Source organism: Lycium ferocissimum, chromosome 5, assembly GCF_029784015.1.
Source record: "Lycium ferocissimum isolate CSIRO_LF1 chromosome 5, AGI_CSIRO_Lferr_CH_V1, whole genome shotgun sequence".
Lineage (NCBI taxonomy): Eukaryota > Viridiplantae > Streptophyta > Magnoliopsida > Solanales > Solanaceae > Lycium > Lycium ferocissimum.
The window spans coordinates 22445076-22463314 of record NC_081346.1 but is presented as its reverse complement, the minus strand read 5'-3'; the positions used below and the strand labels follow the sequence as shown (position 1 = coordinate 22463314).

The 18239-nt window shown below is 41.4% G+C and overlaps 1 protein-coding gene across 2 annotated transcripts; it reads right to left on the bottom strand.

Moving 5' to 3' along the window:
* Positions 1 to 2804: 2804 nt before the first annotated feature.
* Positions 2805 to 6661, bottom strand: LOC132056511 (DUF21 domain-containing protein At5g52790-like). 2 transcript variants are annotated; one of them, XM_059448742.1, is made up of 13 exons: positions 6279 to 6661; positions 6107 to 6183; positions 5931 to 6014; positions 5719 to 5832; positions 5384 to 5470; positions 5008 to 5147; positions 4826 to 4913; positions 4619 to 4692; positions 4260 to 4444; positions 4112 to 4167; positions 3975 to 4021; positions 3597 to 3816; positions 2805 to 3332 (listed from the first exon to the last, which is right to left on the bottom strand). In XM_059448742.1, exons 1-13 carry the CDS (start codon positions 6457 to 6459, stop codon positions 3288 to 3290), a joined length of 1398 nt encoding a protein of 465 aa, XP_059304725.1. In that variant the 5' UTR covers positions 6460 to 6661; the 3' UTR covers positions 2805 to 3287. The 2 variants fall into 2 exon arrangements, with proteins under 2 accessions (XP_059304725.1, XP_059304724.1); XM_059448741.1 differs by having other exon boundaries at positions 3597 to 3861; positions 6279 to 6659.
* Between the last annotated feature and the right edge of the window lie 11578 nt (positions 6662 to 18239).

Sequence of the window (18239 nt, the reverse complement as noted above, 5' to 3'; positions counted from 1 at the left end):
ATGTCATCAAGGTTTTCCACCTCGCAACAGAGCAGCAGAAGCCGGAACAACAACCCCGCAGACAAGCAGTGTGCCTCGACGTGGTAGCTTGTTCACCACCGGGCAGTGGGCCGGTGTCCATTCGAGCCTCGGTGTCTGGGACTGGCTCGGTACTTTGTTCGGCCTCAGTAGTCGAACCGAGCCTAGATCTTCTAGTCCTTTGAAGGGGAGTCTCCTTAGATGAAGCATCGCCTGAAATGTCAACATATTCAACAGATCGTAACGGAGTCGGAAAAAGAACATCTTCTTCCCCACCTGTGCGTGGGGTCGGGATGGAATTTCCGTCCTCGGCTATGGGCGAGACCGGGGCGGTAGTTTCTTCCTCGGTGCAGGGGGCTCGGCTGCTGGCTCCGGTCTTGGTTCCACCGAGCCCTTGGGTAAACCTGAATACCGAAGAGATTATAAAAAAGGAAAAAGGAAAAAGAAGAAGATACAATATATCCCAACTCAAGTAGAGTATTACCGTGATTCTGGGTAACCCATCAGCCACGTGACAGGTTTCCCCATGTCCATTCTTCATGGGCGTGTTGTCCGAGGAGTGCTCCAACCTATTCATTCATGTTCCGGAGGGCCGGAGGTATCCATGCCACGGCTGATACAAGGAGAGAAGGGGAGAAATCGTGTGAATACAAGGGTGCAAGTGTTGGACAAAGCATTCAAGATCAATTATTAAAGGGAGAATTGGGAAACTTACGATTGTCATTCCACATCTCCGAAAAGGGCATATAAGCAGCCGGAATAATGTCCGCGGTCCTCACCCGGACGTAGCGCTCTAACCAACCTCGATCTCTGTCTTCATCCATCTTCGAAAAGATCAGGTTCCGACCTCGCTTGGCGAGCTTTATCACGCCTCTCGAATAGCGTCTCGGGAATATAAACAGATGAAACGTGTCATCGTAAATTTATATTTATGTTGTTGTCAACAACCTGAGGGCAGGTGCACGGTCCTCCGCATTATCCGACCAATTTGGGCCAAGGTTACGTTATATGTCCGCACATATCTAAATAACCGGTCGACGAGGGTCGAGCTTCGAGGGTGCGCGGGGGTGTAAACGCACGCCTTCCTCCGTATGGCCGGCGATGATGGATTCGTCGTGCCCGGGGAGAACACTTGCACCCGTACGGTTATCCCATCCGCAATCACCCCGACTCCGGTCAAGCTTATCCTCGCAATGGACGAGGATATCGTCTTACATCGAACCCTCTATCCACAACCGGTTAAGGCTTCTCGACTTCAAATTCTTTGTTGTAGTTAGGTTTGGGACGGTACTATGTCCAAAGCGGTGGGCTCAACGACGTTTTTTTCCTCGGGGTCGTGAAACCGGCTCCGCTCTCGAGAAGAAACAGAGGGAACATCCTGGGAGGTAGTTTCGGTATTGGCAGACATTTTGAAGATGTGGAAAAGGAGATTTGTTGAATTCGATAGGGGGGAAGAAACAAGTTAAAAAATAAGAGGGAGAAGAAGCAGTTGAAAAAATTCAAAATGGCAAAGTGAGAAGAAACAAAGCAGCACTTTCAATCGAAAAACAGCAGAGGGAAGGTTGGCAAAGTTAGTTTTCTTACAATCAATATAAACAACAAGTTGAGGGATGAAACAGTTGAAATCAGCAGAAATGTGAGATGAAGATGATCAGAAGTGAGGAAGTGAAGAAGTAAAATGGTGAAATGAAGGGGTGCATGGCCTTATATAGGCGTGGTAACTGTAGCGGTTGCAGAGGTTGGCCAACTGGGCAATGCTACGTGTCTAACAATTAATGAAACGTGATTTGAAACGACGTGCGTTATACGCGGTTACCGAAGTCGTCGTTCGGGACGAGACACGTGGCGATGGCAAGAGGGACGTGACATAACCGTTCCGCTCAAAACGAAAAGATAAGAACGAGCTTATGAAACCGCCGCTTGGTGAGATATCCACTTCCGTTACTCCGGTAAAACTACGGTTCGGGGGGGACTATCCGTATATGGTAAAACCGAATGTAATGCAAGCACGCGGGATCGGGGACCGGGGGCAAGAGACAGTGCACGAGTACCGAGTCTTTCCTTAGACCGGTGGAATTGCACCGGCTACGGCCGATCCGAGAAAAGTGAAGCAAATCGTTTGGTCCCAAGTATCTCCGAACCAAACTCCGCATCGCGCCCGGCCCGCTTTCTCCATGACCGAGTGGATCGTGGCCGTTAGTCCGGTTTCTCCATGACCGAGTTGATCGTGCTCGTTAGTCCGGTTTCTCCATGACCGAGTTGATCGTGGCCGTTAGTCCAGTTAATTAGGTACAAGATTGCCACGCGTCAAGATCGTTCTGTCACATTGTACCGACAACCGTACAGGTGTTAGACCGTACGGTCCAACCTTATCCTTTTAGGGTTTTCTTTATTCTAAAAGGGGCTTTATGTTGTATACAAGGTCCATAAGGCAAAACTATAAATAGGGGGCATCTCCTTATTTTTAGGGGTTAGCTTTTTGAGATCTAGAGCATCGTAATAACAAATATATATCAAAACATCATTTCTATCTTTGGCCCGAGTCAGTGGAATATTGTTGTCTTTAGCTTGTTCTTCTAATACCATTAACTTAATCATCCATAGCAACGTATTTATTCAAGTTATTAACGCATATATTCATATATACATACCATTGCATACGAATCCATATATATATATATATTCCACAAAAAACCGAAAATAGATTAAAGTTTATCCACATATCGTATACCTCACTTACAAATTCAATTGATTACCTAAATTTGGGGTAAACAAAAATACCATAGTCACCAACTTAAGCTCTACTTATCTTATTTAATCTAGAAAAGTAAAACTAGTGGCTGAAATTTTTTCAAATTACATGACAGAATATCAGATACGCAGAGTACACGTATGTACAAAGATTTGTGAATGCTGGAATCAACACCCTAAGCCTATTTTAGTTCATGCAGTGCAAATTAATACTTTTACTTTGTGATTTGAAAGGTGGTCATGATGTGCGGTTTTGGAAGGCGTTTAAAAGAAAAGTATTTGCAGTTGAAATTGAACATCAGTATCATAAAGTTGAAATTACATATATACATGAATTTCACTTGCAAGAGTACTAGCTGGTAGACTTGTGAGTGAAAACCCATTTTCACTTGTATGAATGACTTTGTCCCTTTCATGATGTAGCATGAAATATCCTTTTTCTCACATACATCTCTAAATCATCTCAACTTTTGGCTATGAAACTTGGACAACAGAATGTCCTCAAGCTTCTGCAAGTACTAAAATCCGTGTTTGTCCAACTTCCCATAAGACTTCCGAGAAACCTGCAACAAATTTTAATTTTAATTACTGTTAATAAATCTAAGGTACAAGGTACTCTTGGATACTTAACATCAAGGGAAATAACATTCACATTTCAGCAGTTTGTTCTGAATGCTTCACAAAATTCTCATGGCATAGTAAGTCGGTATCACCAGTTCACCACTGAGACAAACCATCCATATTTAGTGGTACTTGAAATACTACTTTTATAAACTGGCATATTTTATTTTATACCATCAGGTCACTTAAATGATTATTACAGGTACCTGATTAGACGATGGAGAGCTGAGTGAAAATCTGCTTGGAGAATTTGTACTATTTAAGTGGGCAGGGGAATTAACAGATAGTTTTGGCATTGCATACGGTGACTGCACGTATGGTGAAACTGGTGAGCGCAACATAGGACTTTGATGAGCACTTGAAACTGGAGATGTTATTGGACTTTGCCGCTTTGGTTTAGTAGCCCCCAATGCCACTCCTGGAGATCTTCTAGGTGAAAATATCATTGATGGAGGAATGTTGATTCTAATTCTAGACCCAAAAAAAAAAAAGCACCAACAACAACAATAGTGTGTATTCAATATGTAATCATGACTTTCTTAATTAAGAATACTGAAATTGCTTGTGATCCCCGATTAACATACTTGTTATGAACAGCAACATAGTCATCGGTCTCATCGTATATTGGTTCCTTCCAGGAAAAAATAAAATAAAGAGTTAAAGCAGCTATCATCAGTTAGGGAAAACAAAAAGAAAAACATAACGAACATAAATATTTTACCTGCAGAAGTTGTTCAAGGACATCCTCCATTGTAATGATACCAATTGCTACTTCTCCTAAAATTAAAAGATCATTCCAATTTATCACTTGTTGTTTTCTCATCTCGATATATATATTTTTTTTAATATATATATATAACTGGTGTTACCCTTTTCAACTGCATGTTGTTGAATTGGACTGTCCGGAAGGATATTTATCTTGATAATATCGTGTTTAGCAGCATTTTCTGCAACTTCCTCAGTGATCCTACTACTTTTCACTACTACAGCCATATGGCTATTCCCCTTCTGGAACTGGTTTAGAAGATCATATAATGGTAAAGAATCCGGGACCCTGTAGGAGATTAAATAAAGATTAGGTCTGGATTCACTTTTATTTAAATATAGCAAAATTTCAGTTATTTCCTTAACAGTCTTGTATAAGCAAAATCAACATCTGAAATTGGATCAAATGGAGTACTTTCTTGAAAAAGAATATATCAAATGCAAAAAGTAAAAAGTATCGTACTTTGGTAAACTCCTTATAGTGAGATCTTTAATTAGCACCTCATCTTCAGGACGACATTTTATCAAATTCTTCACCTAAAGATGATTAAAAAAAAAAAAAAAGAAGATAAATATGTCATACAATGAATAGCAGTAAGGTTGCAGAGTAATTCTAATTGGTTATATTTGTTTTAAGAATATTACTGGTAGAGTTTCTGAAAAGACTTACCAAGATTAGGCCTACAATATTTGTTGGACTACCAGAGTACACAGGCACGCGACTATGGCCTTTGCTTATTATTAGATTGATCTTTTCACTGAGAGTCATCAAAATTAATTTTGTGTCAATGATATAACAAAAGGACTGGTAATTGAAGGGAAATTTTGACAGAGACTTAATTAGTAGCATACTCTGTAAGTTTAGAGTGAAGATCAAGGGAAAATACTCTGGACATGGGAGTCATTGCATCTTTAACCATTTTCTGAGCTAGATCTAATGCTCCAGCGATTATGGTAGTTTCGTCGTGGCTCAACTCTCCACCTTTCCCTGCCTGTCATCATCAGAGGCAAATTCATGATCTAGAGTTAGTAGCTGATTCAAATAAGTGTGATCTTATTATATGCACACATCTTTTAGAACATATATATACATAATTGGGCCGAAAGCAATGAATCAATAATTTCTCTTAGATACATCTTTGCCTGCTGCCAATAGATGATTCAGAGATGGTCTAGTTTTAGAACTTGAATCCAGCAAAGTTAAGGTATAATTTCACAAGGCACTAACCTCATTACCATGCATATTCACCAAGGTTTTCAGCTCTGCACGGCGTAGAAGTGCCGAGTGCCCTTTCCCCAGGAGTGAATCCAACAACTGAGACCAAGTGAACAAACATAAACAGTTGATACATAACTATGCCAAACTTTTATACATTGACAATATAATGAAAGTTTTACATAGTCATCTAAAACATAACTATAGATAACTGTCAACAGGAGTAATTAACGAAATAAATAACTTAGAAAATAAGCCATACAACGTGCTACAATAGGCAAATTAAAAAAAAAAAAAAATTGAACTATCAGTGTATATAACTAACTTGTGAAATCTTTTTTGTATACCTTACTGATGGGGTATGATAAAGGGAAGACGACTATGACAAGCAAACGAACCAAAGGTGACAGTCTTGCACCAATGCTCAGTCCATAGCGAGAACAGATGGCCTGTGGAATAATCTGTGCCAAGGAGAAAAATGAAGTTTAATAAGTACTTGGCTATTTAAAGAAATGAACTCTGGCCTACAATTAAAAAAAATGAATTCATGAGAAAAGACCTCTCCAAAAGCTAGTATGAGGGTGACTGATATTAGTATAGCACCCCATGCTGGAAGTAAAGCATCTAGGAATATCGGAAGAGCCTGTTCAATTAATTTCATGAAAAGATTAAGCATGTATCAGCGTGCTCAATTTAGAATGCACAAAATGAAGGACAATATCACTAAACACATACCTCCATAGCCATGGCGTTACATATTAGAAGGGTACACAAGAGCAAGTGCTGATTCTTTACAATAGGCAGAATTTTCTCTGTGATCAGTTAGAAATACAGTAATTACAACAAATTGACATCACTAGCTAAGCAAGCAAAGATTAATTACTGAATCAAAACAAGGACTAATTACCTGCGTTTTTTCGATCATTTGGCTGACCAGCCTTAATTAGAACCTCAAGATCCATAAGGCTAAGAGACATGAGTCCCAGTGTTAGTCCAGACATAAGTCCAGCAAAACACACCAGTGACACACTTATAACTAAGTATACCCAAAACATAGTTTCACAACATGGCACATCATTTGCAGCCATTTTGTGTTAAATTTGACGATTTTTGTGATTGAGATTTAAAACACAGGACGTAACGCACAAAAAAGACTGGAATTTGGAACGGAACTACTGGAACTTATATAAGGATTAAGGAGAGCAGTTGCAAATTATATTGCAGCGTCTGGATAAGTGATTTTTTTTATAAAGAATGAACTGATGGATTAATTAATCTATACTAGTGCATTTTTAAAATCTAATTAGCCATCTGAGATACTATGCACTATATATACTTGGCATTCGCCCTTACCATATACAGTGATTATTTAATGATCTAATCCTTTCATTGATTGAGCTAATTTGGTAAACAACCCCAATTAAGAGTTGTATATACATTTCTTAATGACTATCTGCGCGCTTTTCCTTATGTGCCATTTAGTGCCTCAAAACTTTATTAACATTTTTTATCAAAAGAGGGAAGAAAGAAAGCTTGATGATATAACATAAGATGTCGAATTAGGGAACTTCATAGTGCATATTGACGTGGAAGACACTTAAATATTTACTACATAAATAATCATCTTTACTAATAACCTATTTTGTACCATAAAACACTATATTGCCGAGGGCGGTTTGAGAGTAAGGTCACTAACGATGTTGCTTTAGCCCCCCAAGATATCAAATGCCTCAATTTTTACCACTATATTATTTATATAATTATTTCATTTTGTTTATAGAAGTTAATTAAGGTCATTCAAATGAATGTGCAAATTGTAGTAAGTTTTTATTTCTTACTACCTTGAAACATTTATCTTCCTTTTGTTTCTGATTTTTACTCCTCTACATAGATTTAATTTTTTTAGTTGAGACGGCTTTGTTTTTCAGTTTTTGCATGATTTGCTTAAATAAATTATAAGAATGAACTGTAAATAAACAAATATATGAACTGCATATAAATACGATCCGTCAAGATTTCATTTTGCACCTCAAAAAGTTAAAAGTGAGAAGAATGAACTGTAAATACAAATATGTATAAAGTTCATGATCAAGTAAGTTTAAGGCTCCTCATTAAAATTTAATTTTAGACCACAAATTTTGTTAAGCCCTTATATATATATCGTGCTAAGCCCGGGCCCTAATTTAACTTTAATACAAAAAAAATAATTTATTTTAGCATTTTCTTTTTGCCAGTCATAAAATGATTTGTAGTCATAAAAGCATTTTAGACCGCGAATTTTAAAAGTCTTGCTCTCTTCTTACATTTTATGCATAGTCAAATAGTGTTATATATAAATTGAGACGAAGGGAGTATTAAAAGATTGGTGTACATGTCTTCATTAGCCAGATTGGCAAGATCACTTGCACAAAATGACTGTCACTCACGACTCAATATATCAATAGTCCCTTAAATTTGTCAAGAATTTTATTTTAACATTTGAATTACAGTTTGTTCCAATTGAGCACATGAACACCTGATAAAGTATCTCTATCAGACACTTTCGATTCAAATTTTTGAAAAACTTTGCTCGTGTTCTCAAGCGTCTATTAGGTGCGTAACTAAATAAAATATGACATCTCCTTTATTATACACAACAACCTAAATCAGGACATGCCTAACGCTTTATGATTTATTGTGGCTAATGTGTACTCCCTCTATATCAATTTATGTGAACTCATTTGACTGGGCACGGAGTTTAAGAAAGAAGAGAAAACTTTTAAACTCGTGGTGTTAAATGAGTCACGAAGGAGTCACATATATTTTGTGTGCCTATAAATTATTGCATAAAGGTAAATTATTTCTAAATATAGAGAGTGGTCATTCTTTTTGGCACGGACTAATAAGGAAACAGGTTCACATAAATTGAAATAGAGGGAGTATAATTAAAGGAGGAGACATTTTTTAAGTAGTTAGTAATGACATATGAAACGTGTGCAAAAGTTTTTTTCAAAATTTGAACAGAAAATGTCTAATAGAAACGCTTTTTCATGTATGCAATTGTTCAATTGGAATGTTCGTAGTTCAAGTGTTTAAATAAAATTTACCGGAGAAGGCTACCGATGTATTAAACTAAAAAGAATTATATTAAATTAAGGAAACACCATTAAAATTAGATGAGAAGTTACGTATATGATTTTTCTATGAACTCTGTTAGTCATCCAATTACTTTCTCATGTTTATCTATTATCACTCATAACAAAGTATAAATCAGTGACTTTCCAATTGTGTCCCTCTGAGGACGCAGAAAAAATATATTTGACAATATTTTTTTTTTTTGTCATAGATTGATTATTGTTGCAAAAAATATTTTTGGCAATAATTTTTTTTTTGTTGCATAGACTTTTTCCAGCGGCTGTTATTGCAACAACTTTTTTTGTTGTTGCCAAAGTACTTTTTGCAACAATAATCAATACTACAAGAACAAAAATTAAATTTTTTGGCAACAAAAAAGTTCATTTGCTAATAATAAAACTAAGTTTGTTCCAAATATTAAATTTTTTGTTGCCATTTCTATACTTTTCTTTGTAGTGACGACAAAAGAAGTCGGATTCGCTCTATATTATTATAATATATATATATATATATATATATATATATATAGAGAGAGAGAGAGAGAGAGAGAGAGAGAGAGAAACAGCTCTCCCAAAAACTCATAAAGTGTTCCGAGTGGAAACTAATGGTAGACGCTTCTCCGTCTCTTGTCTAAAAGCAGTCCTTTTCTCAAATTCTGATTAAGGTAAACTTCCTAATTTTCTTGGTCCACGTCTTTCTCCATTACCAGATCGTTTCATTTCTTTAAGCATTTTCCATATATACCATCTCCGGTTTTGCGGTATTAAAGTAAATTAAGATGAGTAGAACTGGACAATAATGTGAGATCCTCATCATTCATCCCAATAAATATTGCTCTACAGAACAAAAATTGATAAGACAATAATGAACTTGAAAAAGCTTTTTAAATTTATGTATGTTGGAGCAGTTGACAAATAAATTAAAAACTTGCAATCATCATATGGTTGAGTGCAAATATGTTGCTATTCACGATATATGCATGCATATAATTCACAACCGCGTGGCGAATTAGATTTTCTAATTATACACGTAAAAAGTTATCAATTTTTTTTTTCGCAACCGGCATTATATGTGTGTGATGCTACTTAAGAGGAATATTTTTACGAGAAAATAGCAGTCTCATCACCACATAACTGATCTCATAACTCATATGTTGGTGTTGCTAGTCACAGTATATATATGCATGCATTTAATGCACAACCCAATTAGATTTTCTAATTATACGCGTAAAAAGTTATCAATTTTTTCCTCAACCGGCATTATTGTGACGCTACTTAGCGGGAATAATTACGCGAAAATAGCAGTCACATAACCACATAACTCTTGTCGTTGCTTGATAACTGTTTAACCTTAAAACGTAGAACAGTTAAATTTATACGGGATGTCAAAGATATGTGGCTAAATTCAATTAAAGATTAAATAGCGAGATATGTCAAGAAAGTGGACAAAGAATCAGATCTAACCAAATGCTAGATATGTATGGCCTCGGGTATAGAAACCGAGGTCGATACGTTTTTTGTTACAAGCTCTCACGAGGTACAAATAAAATGAAACTCAAGAACAGATGGGAACTGATTTGATAAGATTCTTATGATTGTTGATGTAAACTATTTCTTTCCTTGCTATTGCCAACCCCTTTCATGAATGATGACCTCCTCTTTATATAGTAGAGGAGTTTCAACCCTAGTACAATTCTAAATAAAGCAAGTAAATCTGGTGACAGCTGTATTGCCGAGATCGACGCCGAAATATCCCAGCGAGGATGGATATTTTGGTCTCCTGTTAATGGCAGTCAATCGCCCTTCCTTTATCGCCTTATCCTGGCCCGAGCTCGAGACCTCGTTCCCGGTGAGACGGTCGTATTGTGACCGAGCATAACCATGACGACGGGAAACCGAGCGTGCCTGTGTCCTCGGTTTTACCCGTATACAGATAGTCCCCCCATTTCCCGAGGTGCGAAGCATCGACGGCGGGGAACGGACCCCGAATAAACCGAGCGGCCCGCCTCGTAATTACCCAGGACGGAACCTTTAAGTCAAATCTCACTCTGCCCGATGCTGGGTCATTATTACCCAGCCGCCAAATCTTTTTTGGGGAATCCTCATTGTATCAGAACTCTTGATATGCTACAGGAGCTCTTAAATCTCTTTTTATATAAAAGCCCATGTCTTCTTTCATTCTTATGCATCCTCACTTCTCCAAATCTCACTTTGTTCCACCTCTAAACCTATTGATATTCCTGCATTGATCCCATAATACTCTTCGGATCTTCAATCTTCTTGTTCCAGGGTGAGGATACCCTTGTTGGCAGAGAACCTTCCACGATCATAGCCTACGTACCGTATCGACTCGGGGAAGATCGGCTTCGTTCATGCCATCGGCCGGGAGTCGCCGGGTTCGATAGGATTTAGAATCTATTCGTTGCAGTATTGTCCCGTCGGGTTTTATTTACACGAATGACTGCAAAGTTTCACCATCTTGACCCGGTGGAAGATTTCGAGTCTTATGTCGACGATAGCGCCATTACCACGGTCAGGGAAGATTGCCATCTAGGCGCGGACGTTGACCTTCGCCCCGTTGGGGATGGTGTGAAAATAAATCATCACGTTCCCGGTTACTCGTTGTCATACACGTATCCCTTTGCCATAGGGTTCGCCCTCCCCGTTCATAGAATAATCGAGGACTTCTGCTGTCGATATCGAGTATGTATTGGGCAGATCGCCCTGTAAATTTGGAAGCTCATGTTCTGCATTGAGAAGTTGGCCAACGCGGCCGGAGTCACTTTTACCCTCGATCACTTGCTTCATTTATATATACCTCGGGTGATCCGAGGGGGAATTGTTCAGTTGATTCCCAGGGGAAGCCGAAGCCTCATCGACCCTGAAGACAATTATGATCGAGGATGGCTTAACCGGTTCGTGATGGTACGCATGGTTCAACTTCACCGCCTATCGTCTGTCGATTTTCCCGAAGTGTGGAACCCTTCACCGAACCCAGTTGAGCCCACGCTCGAAACTGCTATTTTCGAGTGGGTGATTACCCTTCTCTGGGCTTCTCGTAGCTTAGGGCGTTCTTGGAGAAGAATGGCACCCGAAGGGTGGAAAGGCAAGGACCATGGTAACTTCTTAATCTGAACGTTTCGATCCTTATTTCTCTGCATTATATCTTAACTCAATATCTTTAGTTTCCAGGACTTCGGCCGAGGAGGGCTCCCAAAGGGAAATCGGTAACCGAGGACGTAGTTCGGGGAAGAAGAACACCCGCTCCACCGAGGCCACCTAGATGCAGGAAGGCCAACAGTTTTCCCATTGTGCATTCGGGGGTTGGATCTCGAGTTCGAACTCGCCATATTATGGGGACTCGTCGGGAGATGCCTTTGGGTGAAAACACACCAGTGATTGTGCTCGATGAGGAAGATTTGCCGGAACTGGATATCCCCGGGTCGTCTACCTCTGGTGCAAGTCACGGGGACAACTAATCGGTATCACCCGTCATTGCCGCATCCCGTGGATATACTCGGAGATCTCATCCTCCGACTTGTTAGTTTGAGCAAGGGTGTGGTTGTTTTACTTTTATTTTCCAATTACTGGTCGTAGAGTTGGGTTTCTTCTGTTTTTTCTGATGTACTGATGTATCCGGCACAGTCGGGATTTTACAAAATGGAAAAAATCTTTAATGGAATCTTGCAAATTGGTTGTTATTGGACTTTATTGAGCATCCCCCGTATAATGTTTGTACCCAAACTTTCACATATGCCTTTGTTGTATTCGATCAGTAATCATTTATTCCATAATCCGAAACAACCTGACATGTTTTGCTACCGGTTTGAATTCCATAATCCATAATCATTCATTCCATAATCGAGCATCCAGTTATTAAACTCGGCCATGACTGGTTCGAAACAACACCCTTTGCGAAATATTCGGAAGCTTTACTCGATCATAGAGGTATTCGTACGAGGTTCCGATCTAGGTCTCTTCAGAAGGTCGATCTGTTCAAGCATGATCTGTTGGTTGAGCGGACCCCCCAGTTTCTTCTCTCATACGCTTCCCATGATTAGATAGCATCAAGGTCACATCCATCACATCCGTCTGACACCGACACGTGTCGAAGCCTCGTTGGCTCTGAAAACGATTGCAGAAGGTCAAGCGTCTCGGTCCCACTCTATAAAAGCGAGTTTTCCCCTTCTTTTTTCACTTTTCGACTTTTACCAAAGGGAATTTTTACCTTCGTGTGCTCTGAATACTTTGATCTTGATATCTTTAAACCTTCAAACCTCCATATCTTCATACCTTCTTCTTAATTTCCATTCCAATCTTCAAACCTTCATTTTAGACCTTCTTATATTCATACTTTCAAAATGACGAGCAAATCTTCAAAGGCTAAGGCCGGTGAGATATCCTCGGCTCCTAAACCAGAGCCACTGCTAACTGACTTCGTTGCTCAAGACTGACAATTCGGGACTTTAAAGTCGAGAAACCTTCTCAACAGGGGGATCGAGGTGTCGAAATATCAGCCTATCGCGGCACGATACCCACTCCGAATAAACTCGAACAAGTCAAGGAAGATTGTGGGTGGAAAGGGAAGGAGGTCGTTATTCCCGACCAAGATGAAGCCATATCGAGCCACGTGGATAGGTACTTGAGTGTTTATACCTACCCTTTCACCTTCACCACACTCGACTCTGTGGTGGTCGATTTCTGCAAGCGGTACGAGATCACCCTCGGCCAAATTCACCCGTCATTTTGGAGGATCGTTATGCTCCTCCGTTATTTCGCTACAAACGCGAACATTCCGTTCACGGTGCAACACCTTCTTCGCCTATACAGCCCCCGTGTCTTTAGAGGGGGAATGATAAAACTTTTAAAATGAGCTGCAAAAGCGCCCTTCTCCGGTTTAGACGAAGATAGGGACCGAGGCTGGTAGGGAAAGTTTGTCCGAATCAGAGACCGCGGATCGATCCCTGCCGACAAATTACCGTTTCCCGAAACGGAACCCAAAACGTAAGTAATTTTACATCGACGCGATTCGGCGTGCCCGCGCCGATGCCGAGCTTTTTATTTGTTCGTGTGTATACGGCGCGTCGATCCGAACCCGGGAACGGTTCCTAACCTCGACCAATGGATTGGAAAAATATGTTCCCAACTTACTTATGCGAACGCACCCGGGAGGCGTTTATCCGGTCCTTTGGGAGCGGGACCCACGGTAAGTCTTATCCTTAGAGCGTCGTCCTTTCTACCCCCGTGTAGTATGCCACATTAGTTAGGTAATGACCGTTCTTCCCTTTGCTTCACGGAGCTTGTCAGGCCACCGGGGGTCGGGGCCGAAACCGCCGAGACCTCGACCGACGAGCGAGGATACCGAAGCTCCCGATCGGGAGACCTAGTTGTAGGAGAAAAGAAAATCCTCCGAATCATTTCGAGCTCCGTCCTGTGCCAAGAAAAAAATCGAGAGATGTCACTCGAAAGACCTCATCGGAAGATATCTCGGCCGTGCTTTGATGCGAGGTCATTGGTCAATTATCGGGACCATTCGGACGACGATGATCGGTGTTGGTGGGCATCGTCTTATCGACGAGCTCCTCGAGCACGATTTAACCGGTTTTGTTGTAATTACTCCGCGTTGGTGGAAAGTTCAAGTTGAATTCCGAGTGATATCTCGAAGTCGACGGAGCGCAGGATCTTCGGTCGAAAGTCGGAGTCTCCGATTATACTTCTACCCAAATGCGAAAAATTGCTAGTCGCGAGTGGCCGGATCGAGGGAAACTTCATCGGTATCAAGCTCTAAGGTACCTACTATCCCGCCTTTGTACGGTATTGGCTCCGTCCTTCCGATACAAGTTGTGGCCTCATCTAAAATGATAATTTGCATACAGGATTCTCCACCTGCCATTGGGATATTCCCACCGATGACGAAAAAGCCAAGGCGTGGGTGACCGAGCAAAGAGGCGGACGGTTATGGGGATTATGAAATACCCAGCTCGGATGTCGGGTTTCGGCGCTGCCCATCCCCGTAGTTGAGCGTTTCGAGGTTAATTCTCGTCCCCGGAGTTGGAGAAATCGTTTCTTGCTTTTTAGTGTCGACCCGAGTCGGAAGAGGCTAATTACTTTTAAAGCGTGTCGCCGATATGAACATGTTATCGGGTCCTGTTGGGGTATCCAGCTATCTGTATCCTCTGGTGTCCCAAGAGGACCGTAAGAAAATGGCCAAAGTCGACGAGTCGTGCCTTATCAACGAGGCTCAGCATGCATTGAATCGGGTAAGTCACGTCCTTATATTCTTTTACTCAGCTTTTAATTTCATGCCTCATTTTAATAACCGTTCCTTTTTCCCTTATAGGCCTCTGTACTTCATCATGCAAGCTTTCACCGGCTAGGCATGAAGTGGGTCGACTCGAGAGGAGCTCGAAAGCAAGATTCGGGAGGTGGACGAGCTCATGACTCATACGAAAAAGTTGCAATATATCTCGTCTCTCCCTGATCTTTCCATCCTTAAATTGGATTTAGCAGCGGCTCGAAACGAAGCTGCCGAAGCCAAACGAGAACGTGACCAGTTGGCAGAGAAGGTAAAAAGCTTTCGAAGTTTACAATAAATCTTTAATAGCCAATGCTAATGCCCTTGCTTCTCAGGCCCGAGCTTATGTTAGCCAGATTGATCAATTCCGGGCAGAGCTTGATGGGATCAAACCTGAGTTTGATTCCCTCTACAAAACAACCGTCGGTGCTGTGGTCGAACGTGATGTTCTCCGGGAGCAGCTTCGGTCGTCGGAGGAACAAATGAACGGCCTTAACGCATCACTTGCTGGCAGTAGCCGGAGGGATCGATTGACCCGCTCATCACCGATCCGCAAGTCGAGTACGGAAAGGCTCTTGATCGCATCTCGGTTATGACGACATATTAGAGCACAAGGCCGATGTGATCGCCGCCGAAAAGGCCGAATCTCAGAGCCGAGTACGAGCGGTGTTTGTCCGAAGGAAAGACCCTCGAAGAAGTTCAAGCCTTTGGTGTGGATTTATCAAAAATTGATCGAGGAAAAAAAAAAAGAGCTTGAAGCGGAAGCAAAGGCGCGTTCGACCCCCAGGATTCGGATATCGATCTCGAGTCAGCCGATGAAGAGGCCGAGGGGTCGGATGAAGATTAGGTTGGGGGCCTCACGCCTCCTCTTTTGTTTTTGCATCTTTGTTTTGAGGCCACTGTTCGAGCCTTTGTAAATCTACTTTATATATGAATGAATCGAATTTTGTGTTTGATATTTGCAAAGTATTTCCACGTTTCAGTGTTTGCTCGATTTATGCCTTCATTATAATTTGCCATATTGTTTCAGCCTGGATAAAATTCGAATGGTAACGGCGCACGACCGGGCTTTAGTTCGTGTTGTCGTTAGTCGTTAACGTTTATTCATAATTTTCAAGACAGACCCGATCGTGATAATTTTGCATTTTTAGACCGTGGTCTTTAACAGTTTTAGGTCGCAGCCTTCGAGCTTGCATTTGTTTTTTAGACCGTAGCCTTTAACTGTTTATGCCATAGTTTAGACCGTAGTCTTTAACTGTTATGCCATAGCATTTGTTTTTTAGATCGTAGTCTTTAACTGTTAAGCCATAGCATTTTTTGGTATTTGGCAACATCGGATCTTTTTGATCGAAGTAAGTTTTTTATTGAAAAAACCGGCCAGAGATGTATTCGTAGTTGTTGCCGCGGCAAGAACAAACTAAGTGGACACGATTCAATTGATCGTTTGGTCCTTACATCTGATCCTATTGTTCAGGCCTTGGCTTTTACATAGTTTTCACTTAACTCATGGTATAGTAGTCCTCTAGTATTCGAGTCCGAAGTACTTAGGGGCTCGGTACTATTGGACGAATATCACCCCGGATTCCACGGTCTCGATCTACGCTCTATATGCGTAGCACGTTCGGCGCCGCTCATTAAAAACCTTGCCGAAAACCCACTTCGGGACAAAACGGTCGGGGGAAAAGAGTGCAAAAGACGTGCTTTTTCAGGTCTAAGTCTATGACTTTCGAGTATCCGGTGTCTTGCTTCGTTATCCCTGCCACATCCCCGTACGGTTAGATCGAGAGAGAAGAAAGCAAAAAAGAAAGTTATTCATACCTTTAAAAATAATATCGTTTTAGGTGTGCCACATTCCGCTTTTTTTTCGGACGTCCGTTTCATTCTCGAGCCGGATAAAAACCTTTTTCCGTTATTCCAGCTTACTCGGTATGGACCTTCCCAATTCGGGGCTAATTTCCCTTCGTGAGGGTTCTTCGTATGAAGTGTGACCTTCGTCGATTACCCGAGTCCTCAATTTGAAAATGTTCGAGGTTTTGTCCTCCGGCTATAATACCTTTGCACCATTTGTTTTTGTCTTCTTGCTATCCGGATATGACGCCTTTCTCTTCTTTTCGTTCACGAGATCCAAATTGACGGTCATTGCTTCATGGTTCGAGTTCTCAGTGGCATAACAGAATCTCAAGCTCGGCTCACCAACCTCAACGGGTATCAGGGCCTCGGCTACGTATACAAGGGAAAATGGAGTCTCCCCAGTGCTTGATCTTACCGTTGTGCGGTAGGCCCATAAAACCTCGGGCTAACCTCCTTCCATCGGTGCTTGAATCGGCCACCTTTCTTTAAATTTCGCAATATGATTTTACTGGTGACTCGGCCCGACCATTAGCGCTTGGGCACAGTACACAGGTTGATAAGATTTTCTTAATTTCGTATTCTTCAAAACTTGCCGACTTTACCTATGAACCGCTTCCGTTATCACACGCGATCTCCGCCGGTACCCGAATCGACATTATATGGTCGTAAATGAAATCAACGACCTCTTTTTCCCCGACTTTCTCGATTGCCTGTGCTTTGACCCATTTAGAGAAATAATCAGTCATAAGTAAGATAAATTGCGTCTTACCTGGGGCCCATGGCAAAGGTCCCATTATATCCATGCCCCATTTCATGAATGGCCATGGGGAGAGGATTGGATAAAGCTCTTCCCCAGGTTGATGTATTGACGGAGCGTGCCTTTGGCATTCGTTACATTTTTGAACGAAGGTTTTGGCATCCCGCTCCATCTCGTTCCAGTAGTATCCTGCTCTGATCAACTTGCGGACCAATGAATCGGCTCCGAACGGTTTCCACAAGTTGCCCTCGTGAACTTCCTTAACGTAGTCGGTTTTCCCCGGTCCTAGGCATCTCGCCAAGCGGGCCGTAGAATGATCTTCGATACAACCGGCCATCGACCAAACAAAATCTAGCCGCCTTGGTTCGAGGGCTCTTGATTCCTCGGCATCGATGGTAGCTTTTCGGTTTGGGAGATAGCTATGTAATTGTTCCTCCAATTCCAAGTGAGGTTAGTCGAGTTTATCTCGGTGTGGCCGGTCTCTATGACTGATTTTGTCAACTGTACCACAGCTCCAGAGGCGAACCCTTCTGATTCGACCGAAGACCCCAGGTTTGCCAGGGCGTCTGCTTCATTATTTTGATCCCGGGCTACGTGTTCCAAAGTCCACTCCTTGAACCGGTGAAGGACAACCTGCAACTTTTCTTGGTATCTCCGCATTCTGTCATCTTTGATTTCGAAGGTTCTGTTCGTTTGGTTGACCACCAAGAGAGAATCGCACTGGCTCTACGATCTCGCCTCCCAAGCTTTTAGCCAGCTCAAACTCGCAATCATAGCCTCATACTCGGCTTCGTTGTTAGTTAAATCATCATACTTAATAGATTGTCTTATTATGTCACCTGAGGGGGGCTT